Source organism: Otolemur garnettii, unplaced genomic scaffold (genome assembly GCF_000181295.1).
Source record: "Otolemur garnettii isolate 467f Iridium unplaced genomic scaffold, OtoGar3 scaffold00001, whole genome shotgun sequence".
Lineage (NCBI taxonomy): Eukaryota > Metazoa > Chordata > Mammalia > Primates > Galagidae > Otolemur > Otolemur garnettii.
Window position 1 is genome coordinate 63163340 of NW_003852396.1, and position 10363 is coordinate 63173702.

The 10363-nt window shown below is 41.8% G+C and overlaps 1 protein-coding gene across 1 annotated transcript; it reads left to right on the forward strand.

Annotated features, from left to right (window-relative positions):
* The first annotated feature begins 2163 nt into the window (after positions 1-2163).
* On the forward strand, positions 2164-5298 carry RAG1 (recombination activating 1). Its single transcript, XM_023509304.1, has one exon. The coding sequence runs from the start codon at positions 2164-2166 to the stop codon at positions 5296-5298; it is 3135 nt and encodes a 1044-aa protein (XP_023365072.1).
* Positions 5299-10363: the final 5065 nt, after the last annotated feature.

A 10363-nucleotide genomic window follows, 5' to 3' on the forward strand; every position in this document is an offset into this window, starting at 1 on the left:
TTAGTGTTTTATTGTCCCTATGAGCATATATATTTATTTTAAAGAGTAAAAAATCACAAGTAAGGATAAGAAGGGTAAAACATATATAGATTTCACAGATGACCATCATTCATATCCTGGTGTATATTGCTTTAAAACAAGAAGAATAATATATGCCTTTCATCCGTTTCTTATGCAGTTGAGTTGGAAAACAATCTAATGAATAACTTTAAGTCAGATGTCAATAGCTAATATTAATGACTACTTGGTGATGACACTCTTTCCACGGGATTATTTAAATACATGTATTTTGGATAATGTTTTAGGCAAGTGGGAGTCAGGAGGGGAATGCATAGGGAGGGGAGATAGTTCTAGGAGTCCTATAAACACACCTTGTGATTGACTTACTCGGTGTGAAAGGTCAGTGTTTCACTTGATGAGCTACCCTCTCAAAATATTATCTTGGAATGTCAGAGAGAAAGTGCTTTAGGAAAAGACTGGAAAGTAAAATCCTAAAGGAATGAGAAGACATTTCAGGCTGAGTTCAAGCCAATAAGGCAGGAGAGATCAGAAAATGCCTAGCACTTGCCACGGAGAGAATTAAGAGACAGAACTGAACTGTAATGAATTATAACCAACTTTGAGGTGTTTGTTGGGCTGTGGTTGAAATCCTTTTAGAGGTTAATGAGACCTTTGAAATAGTTTGGAATTGTTAACTCTCATACAGTCCTGGATAGCACAATCTGATAGGATCTCCTTTTTAATCAAGTCTTATAAGTTTGCACTTAATTTTTATGGAGAACACTCATCTCTGATGCATGATGGATATTAAGATGGAATAAACTTTGGTAGTTTAAAAGGGAGGACTTGCAAAGAAGCTTTGGTAGCAGTAACCAGGTTTAGTCCTTGCTGACATTACCCTCAACCCGTCCAATCCTAACCGTGATAAAAGTGTGTTCATTTGAGGATTTTTCTCTTAGACTACATAAATATAAAAATTCTTATTAATTTGGTTATTTAATTGATTTAGGAAACAGCATATATTTTTTGATATAATTGGTAGATCAAAAGAGTTGTTAGCCCAGGCCAATTTGAGAGAGAGATGGATGGGATAGTAGGACAAAATACAGTTGCTGTTTTTGCAATTATGTGTACTAAAGAATTTTGGGAAGATCAATCTCACTGGGTCTAGAGTGTACTTAAATGGCATTGTCAGATTTTTTTCTGCAACACAGCTAATTTTTCCACGACAACTTGGATGAGTAGGGTTTCCTGACATATATAATTGAGAATGTTTTTTTACCAGATGAAAATCATTACCCCTACCTCTTATTAAAAACTATAGAGCCAATGGCCATTGACCAGCCATGACTTTCAGGAGGATGTATGTGAGTTTTATCTGAAACTACCTGAATTTTTCATCTTGAAAGTCCTTCAGAATCTTGGTAGAGGCATATTGTGGTTTGGAGTTCTGTGGTTTTTGTTTTCTAATGTAGACACAGTTTTATAATTTACAGCAGCATTCACTAATTAAAATGGCAAGCATAATTACTCTCCATGATACTTATTATTAGTTTGCATTCATAAAGCTCAAAATTCACTTCATTCTTTCAGGTCATGAGTAATTAGTTTCTTTGGGTCTGTAGCTTTATCAACCCTTTATGAACCATTTGGAAGAAATAAACGACCAACCTCCTGGAAGACTGCTTTAAAAAGCTGGAAATATATTGTCCAGCTAGTGCAATGAGGCTAATACAATGTGGAAAATATTACTTTTCTTTGGTTTTAGTAGCCAGTTTATCTTTGCATTTATTCAGCAAATAACGATTGGGCACCAAATGTGTTCCACGAACCTTAGGGGGACAAAGATGACTCACTCAAAGATTCTGTCCTTAAAGACCTTAAGATATTGGGGGGAAAGACCGTAAGATTTTATGTACATATTTAAAAAATATTTCATATGCATAAAAGGTATAAATGACCATAATAAATACTGTCAGGACAAGATCAGTACCTAACATAGTATTTAATTTAAAATAGAAGGTCAAGTAAATAACTTTTGGAATGAATTAATGAGTGAATAATTAAATACATTCACTTTTATTGTTTTCAAGGTATATCAGTGGGATAATTATATTTTTCCTAATACAATTTGTGTTATTGTCCCCAGGTCCCTCAGCCAGCATGGCTGTCTCCTTCCCACCCACCCTGGGACTCAGTTCTGCCCCAGAGGAAATTCAACACCCACATATTAAATTTTCTGAATGGAAATTTAAGCTCTTCAGGGTGAGATCTCTTGAAAAGACACCTGCAGAAGCTCAAAAGGAAAATAAGGATGTCTCCGAGGGGAAACCCTCTTTAGAGCAATCTCCAGCCGTCCTGGACAACAAGGTTGGTGGTCAGAAGCCAGTCCTGACTCAGCCAGTCTTAAAAGCACACCCTAAGTTTTCTAAGAAATCTCACGATGACGGAAAAGCCAGAGGCAAAGCGATCCACCAAGCCAACCTTCGACATCTCTGCCGCATCTGTGGGGATTCTTTGAAAACTGATGAGTACAAGAGGAGATACCCAGTCCACGGGCCTGTGGATGGTAAAACCCAAGCCCTTTTACGAAAGAAGGAAAAGAGAGCAACTTCCTGGCCAGACCTCATTGCCAAGGTTTTCCGGATTGATGTGAAAGCAGATGTTGACTCCATCCACCCCACTGAGTTCTGCCATAACTGCTGGAGCATCATGTACAGAAAGTTTAGCAGTGCCCCCGGGGAGGTGTACTTTCCAAGGAACACAGCCATGGAGTGGCACCCCCACACATCCTCCTGTGACATCTGCCACAGTGCCCGTCGGGGACTCAAGAGGAAGAGTCTTCAGCCAAATGCGCAGCTCAGCAAAAAACTCAAAACTGTGCTGGACCAAGCGAGACGAACCCGTCAGTGCAGGAGAAGAGCTCAGCTGAGGATCCGCAGCAGAAAAGTCCTGAAGAAGATTACCAACTGCAGTAAAATACACCTCAGTCCCCAGCTGCTTGCGGTGGACTTCCCCGAGCACTTCGTGAAATCTATCTCCTGCCAGATCTGTGAGCACATCCTGGCTGACCCCGTGCAGACCAGCTGTAAGCACGTCTTTTGCAGGATCTGCGTTCTCAGGTGCCTCAAAGTCATGGGCAGCTATTGTCCCTCTTGCCAATATCCATGCTTCCCTACTGACTTGGACAGTCCAGTGAAATCCTTTCTGAGTATCTTGAATTCCCTGATGGTGAGATGTCCAGCAAAAGAATGCAATGAGGAGGTCAGCCTGGAAAAATATAATCACCATGTCTCAAGTCACCGGGAATCGAAAGAGACTCTTGTGCATATTAATAAGGGAGGCCGGCCCCGTCAGCACCTCCTGTCGCTGACTCGGAGAGCTCAGAAACACCGGCTGAGGGAGCTCAAGCTGCAAGTGAAGGCTTTTGCGGACAAAGAAGAAGGCGGGGACGTGAAGTCTGTGTGTCTGACCTTGTTCCTGCTGGCTCTGAGGGCGGGGAATGAGCACAGACAGGCGGATGAGCTGGAGGCCATCATGCGGGGACGGGGATCTGGCCTGCAGCCAGCTGTTTGCTTGGCCATCCGTGTCAACACCTTCCTCAGCTGCAGTCAGTACCACAAGATGTACAGGACCGTGAAAGCCATCACGGGGAGGCAGATTTTCCAGCCTTTGCACGCCCTTCGGAGCGCGGAGAAGGTCCTTCTGCCGGGCTACCACCCCTTTGAGTGGCAGCCACCTCTGAAAAATGTGTCCTCCAGCACCGACGTGGGCATCATTGATGGGCTGTCTGGACTCTCCTCCTCGGTGGATGATTACCCCGTGGACACCATTGCCAAGAGGTTCCGCTATGACTCGGCTTTGGTGTCTGCTCTGATGGACATGGAGGAAGACATCCTGGAAGGCATGAGGTCTCACGACCTGGATGACTACCTGCATGGCCCCTTCACTGTCGTGGTGAAGGAGTCCTGCGATGGGATGGGAGACGTGAGTGAGAAGCACGGGAGCGGGCCTGTAGTCCCGGAAAAGGCAGTTCGCTTTTCATTCACAGTCATGACAATTACGGTTGCCCACGGCTCGCAGAGCGTGAGGGTGTTTGAGGAAGCCAAACCCAACTCTGAACTGTGCTGCAAGCCGCTGTGCCTCATGCTGGCGGATGAATCCGACCACGAGACCCTGACTGCCATCCTCAGCCCTCTCATTGCTGAGAGGGAGGCCATGAAGGACAGCAAATTGATGCTTGAGATGGGAGGCATCCTCCGGACTTTCCAGTTCATCTTCAGGGGCACCGGGTACGATGAAAAACTTGTCCGCGAAGTAGAAGGCCTGGAGGCTTCTGGCTCGGTGTACATTTGCACGCTTTGCGATGCCACCCGTCTGGAAGCCTCTCAAAACCTTGTCTTCCACTCCATAACCAGAAGCCATGCTGAGAACCTGGAACGCTACGAGGTGTGGCGTTCCAACCCGTACCACGAGTCTGCGGAGGAGCTGCGGGACAGGGTGAAAGGCGTCTCGGCCAAACCTTTCATTGAGACGGTGCCGTCCATCGATGCGCTGCACTGTGACATTGGCAATGCAGCTGAGTTCTACAGGATTTTCCAGCTAGAGATAGGGGAGGCATATAAGAATCCCAACGCCTCCAAAGAGGAAAGGAAAAGATGGCAGGCCACCCTGGACAAACATCTCCGGAAGAAGATGAATCTCAAACCAATTATGAGGATGAACGGCAACTTTGCCAGGAAGCTCATGACCAAGGAGACTGTCGATGCAGTCTGTGAATTAATTCCTTCCAAGGAGAGGCACGAGGCTCTGAGGGAGCTGATGGACCTCTACCTGAAGATGAAGCCAGTTTGGCGGTCCTCGTGCCCCGCTAAGGAGTGTCCGGAATTCCTCTGCCAGTACAGTTTCAACTCGCAGCGGTTTGCTGAGCTCCTCTCTACCCACTTCAAATATCGGTATGAGGGCAAAATCACTAATTATTTTCACAAGACCCTGGCCCATGTTCCTGAAATTATCGAGAGGGATGGCTCTATTGGGGCGTGGGCAAGTGAGGGAAACGAGTCTGGTAACAAACTGTTCAGGCGCTTCCGCAAAATGAATGCCAGGCAGTCTAAGTTCTACGAGATGGAAGATGTCTTGAAACACCACTGGCTGTATACGTCCAAATATCTCCAGAAGTTTATGAATGCTCATAATGCATTAAAAAACTCTGGGTTTACTGTGAACTCACAGACCAGTGTTGGGGACTCATTAGGCATAGAGGACTGTCTGGAAAGCCAAGATTCAATGGAGTTTTAAGTTGAACAGCCACTTAGGGGTTGGTTTTTGCAAATGAGTTTTCTTCTGGGTTGCACTGAGGCCTCCTCCTAGCACCCTTCACTACTGTGTGTGGGGCTTCACCACCCAAGAGGTGGCGGGTCGGAGTGAGAGGCTACAGATGCTCTCGTGTCAGGAATGGATTAACCAATGAGCTGATGGCTTGCGCCATTTAGCGAGTTCAGAAAAGCAATGGGAAAAAAATCAGTTACTTGAAAGCTCAATCACTCAGAACAGAAGTAACTGCAGGGGACCAGACGCGAACAAAGATCGGTGTGCATGCATGACTGAGTGCCTTGAAAATCAAAGCCAAGGTTGTCAGAGAACAGCCAGGGAAGCTAGAAGAGAAATTTGTCTTGTGGTTTTCATTTTTCCTCTTGGTTTATTATATTTTGTATTGAGACATAATCGGTGTTTTCTATTTCATTTTTACATAATGCTCTGTTTTATAAACTTCACCTATCTTGACTCATTCTACAAGGTTCAGAAGAGCTTTCTTGAATTTTCTAAGAATAGCTTACATTTGAATGGCACGATGACCTTTACAAAGTGCTCCTAATGCGTTTTCTCATGGGGTACATTTATGCAGAAATGCCTTGCATCATGAAAAGTTTTATAGGTTTAAATAGTATATCTATTTGCCTTCAGAGTGTAGGAGGTTATCAGTTGTCATGGAGTTTTAAATAGTGGAGTTAGACCTGTTACACCTGTTGGCAACGTTAAGTTATTAAATCCTCTGATTATACATGTTTACTTAGCTATCAGTAGCCAGCTATGCAGTCTTTGTTTTTACTTTTGTTTTATTTTTGTTTTAATTTCAAGGAATTTAGAGTTTCCAAGTGCTTTCCTATACAATCTTCAAGGCCATAGAGGATTTTTAAAAATCTGAGTTTGTTCAATGTTTAAAAACAGATTTCATGTCTTGCTGAAAATTTCTGCCACATTTTCTCCAAATGAAACTTGGGTCAACTTTACCAAACCCAGGTTTCCTAGAGTTCTCCCCTCTGCAATGTGTTATTCTTTCTATTGCAATTAGTTTATTTTCAGTGTATTTAAAATTTTATAGCAAATAACTTTGTACTTTTCCTACCTGCTAAGTTTAAATGGGGACTGCTCTTGTGAGTGGAAGAGTTGACATTTGCCCAGTGTTCTTTTCATTTTTTTTTTGTATTTTTTTTGGGTCATTTTTAGAATGATTTCATACTTATTTTGGCCCGCAACTCTGTTGTGTAGATTTTGTTATTGTTCCCATTTGATGGAGATGTAAGTATTTTGCCATTAGTTGCAGGGACAATAAGTATTTGATTTGGAATTTGAACCAGGCCTTTTGTTTCCAAATTGCATATTCCTTCTACCACAAATACCGATCACTATTTTTTGTTTATAAGGTAGTATCACAACTAATCACCATAGCTCATAACTTTAAGATTACATTTTGTGGGGAGAAGGAATGCATTTTTAAGTTATTTGTGTGTTTTGGACATTTTTTTTTTCTAAGATAGAGTCTTACTCTGTCTCCCTGGGTAGAGTGCTGTGGCATCATAGTTCGCAGCAACCTCAGACTCAGGCTCAAGTGATGCTCTTGCCTCAGCCTCCTGAGTAGCTGAGACTGCAGTCACCCATCACAATGTCTGGTTAGTTTTTCTTTATTTTTAGTACAGAAGGGGTCTCACTCTTGCTCAGTCTGGTCTTGAACTCCTAAGCTCACGCATTCACCCACTGTGGCCTTCCAGAGAGCTAGGATTACAGGAGTGAGCCACTGTGCCTACCTGGCCTGTCTTGGACATTTTGACAGAAGAAAGTAATGCTAAAGCTCCACAGAGTCCCTAAGACCTCTGTAGACTCCAGTTATGTGGAAACTATTGTCTGCATCCTTAAGAATTTGGGATTTGCCAGTTGCTGGCAATATAGAGCAGGCATAGGATTTTATATGCTAGTGAGTCATAATGATATGTTAGTGTTAATTAGTTTTTTTTTCTTCCTTTGATTTTATTGGCCATAATTGCCACTCTTCATACACAGTATATCAAAGAGCTTTGTAATTTAGTTGTCAAACGTGCATCAGTGGCATTATCCTAAGTGGTATGCACTTGGTGCTTTTGCAAGGATTGAACTTGGAATTTTCCATTAAAACATACAGCAGGTTTCTTTGCTTTTTTATATGCAGGATATCACATCCATTTATAATTTAGTTGTCAAAAACATATACATATTTTAATATTACTTTTTGGGAAAACTATTAGTTTTGTGTTTTGGAAACTAATGGGCTTCTAAGCCGCCTCTTCCCTTCATCCCACTTAATCCTTATGACATGTCCCTGCACTAATAAACAGATAAATGCACATTATCATCTAGTCCTCGAAGCATGCTGGTGCTGGTTTGTGGATCCCCCTCTCCCCACTTCCCCTCTGTTACTCATTTGGGTGGCACTGTAAATACTTTTCACTATTCAATTCCCCTTTTCTAGCCTTGTAGGAACTACTTTGAATTCATGTGACTAGAGCATGATTTATAGCACAAGCTTCCCAATAATCCCTTAATCAGATCACATTTTGACAAACCCCAGGAACATCTGGCTGCAGGAATTTCAATATGTAGAAATGTTGCCTATGGTTATTTTTTGCTCTCATTGTTGAGATAGCAACAGCCCCTGGTTTTATACCCGAGTTTTATTTTGAACAATGTCCATTGCAAATGCAGTCACATACTTTAGGGAAATTCGGCACGTAGAAGGAAGCTTTTATTTTTTGTTTGTTTGGAAGGATGGACTGGGACTTCCAAAGTGCAATGCGTTTTTCTCCTGTGAAACCTAATTCTACAAGTTTTCCTGCCGAGCCACTGAGGTGCGTTGCAGGGACCAATGGTAATGGCTGATGGACATGGATGGTCGGTCAGTGAGGTCAAAAAGAGCTTTGAGATTAATAAATGTGCACAGAGACCCAAAACAGGACGAAAAAGTGTCTTTTCTATCCAGGTGAACTGAAATTTAGTTTTGCCTCAATTTATTGTCACAGGATAAATGAAGATAAAAAAATTTTTTTTTCAGTTGAAAATATGGGTGTCACATTATATCAGGCAGAATTCAAATTCCATGCATCTCAGAGATGGGATGTGTGAGCACCAGTGGTGCCTGGGAGGAACAACCCATCATTTGGACACAAGTCGTTTTTGATTGCAGATATGTGTGTCTTCAGCGATTGTATGACAAATAGCCTATTCTTTTGACGTTAAGAGATTTTAAGCAAGAGTAGACACTTTGTACCCATTTTTCTTTCTCTCCATTCACTATAGTAATCTACATACATATACCTCAGAATTCATTTGGGGCAAGAGTTTTCTTTTTGTAGAATTGCACTTCACTTTATTTTCCTACAAATAATCTTGCATCTTGTTGAACAGCTTCCAAGAGCTGTATTTTTTTTCTGTTTTAGACAATTGTTCATGTATCAGGATGCAATGGATTGATTTTGGGGGGTGGGGGAAAGTGCTGTATTTTCATGTCAAATACTCTCAGAGAAAATGAAATAAGTTTCAATATTCTTTTGGTATTTTAATATTTTCATTAATATTATGGTATTATTAGTAATTTTATGTTTAAGCATTTGAAATAAAAATTTAAGATAAGAAAATGGTGGCTATTATGATCTTTATTCTAATAATCAATACCTTTTTCCTTGAGAGAAATACAAATAAATTTGATGATATTTGGAATAAAGGGTGGTAAAATAGTGATAATGAAGGTAATTTATCCTAATGTAGAATGAGACAATTTGGTTCCTTGTGGTTCGTTTTTTAACTCCTTTGAGATGCTGATGAAACTATAGACCTATTTTCTAGACTCTTCACTACTTATATGCTTAAAATTTTGGTCAGAAGTTGTTGACCTCTCCAGGGCCATTCAGATAATGGCAAAATTGCCAAATCCCAAGTTCTTTTGCTCCTAAGGCTTTTCATAATAATAATGGTATCTATTTATCAAACTTTTTGTGGTAACCACTCCGCATGTATTTTCTAATTTGATCCATTAGAGGTGGATACTACTATTATCTCCATGTTACACACGAGGTTATGAAGCTTATTTTCAGCCAGAAAATGGCAAAGCTACATCCACACATTTGCTAGTATTTCAGCCCCATCTTTGCTCAAATATTCTTTTTTTTTTTTTGAGACAGAGCCTCAAGCTGTCTCCCTGGGTAGAGTGCTGTGGCATCACAGCTCACAGCAATCTCCAACTCCTGGGCTCAAGCGAGTCTCCTGCCTCAGCCTCCCAAGTAGCTGGGGCCATAGGTGTCCGCCACAACCCCTGGCTATTTTTTTTGTTGCAGCCGTCATTGTTGTTTGGCAGGCCCAGGCTGGATTTGAACCCGCCACTTGAACCTGCCACCTTGAACCTGCCACCCTGCACCCGTATGTGGCTGGCGCCTTAGCCACTTAAGCTACAGGTGCTGAGCCTGAAATATTCTTGGTTTTCTTCTTCTCAGGACTAAGATTCCATCTGGCTATCTTTCTATAGTATCTGATTTTTTTTAAATATCAAAATATGCCTTTCTTTGTAGGTGAATAGCCTGGGCTCCAAGGCCCATGTGCCCTTATACTACTTTGGCAGTCCAAGTCCATTCTCTGAAATTCTCAATCACTCCACAATCCAACAAGAAACAGGTTCACTCCTGCCACTCCTGGGGGCCTTTTGGATGTGGGTCTTGGGAAATTTTGAGTACTACTCCTGCCTTTGAGAGTGTAGCTTCTCCTTACCTTTTAAGGCCCAGCGAGGGTCTGCATTCTTGTCAATATCATTTCTAACGACTTCAGCCTATATTTTAAATAAATAATTATAGGATGCCTTCTGTGAGTAGACAATGTGTCCTTGGCACTTGAAATAGTGTGGTGAACAACATAGTTTCTATTAACAGAAAGCTAGGGGGTTGTTGGTGGGATGGCAAACTAATACAGCCTTTTTGGGAAACAAGTATGAAGAACTCTCAAAGAACTAAAAGTAGACCTCTCATTTGATCCCACAATCCTGTTACTAGGTATCTACCCAGAAGAA

What these genes read in the sequence shown, in the direction of transcription:
- RAG1 (XM_023509304.1), top strand. Translation starts at nt 2,164, where the DNA reads ATGGCTGTCTCCTTCCCACCCACCCTGGGACTCAGTTCTGCCCCAGAG.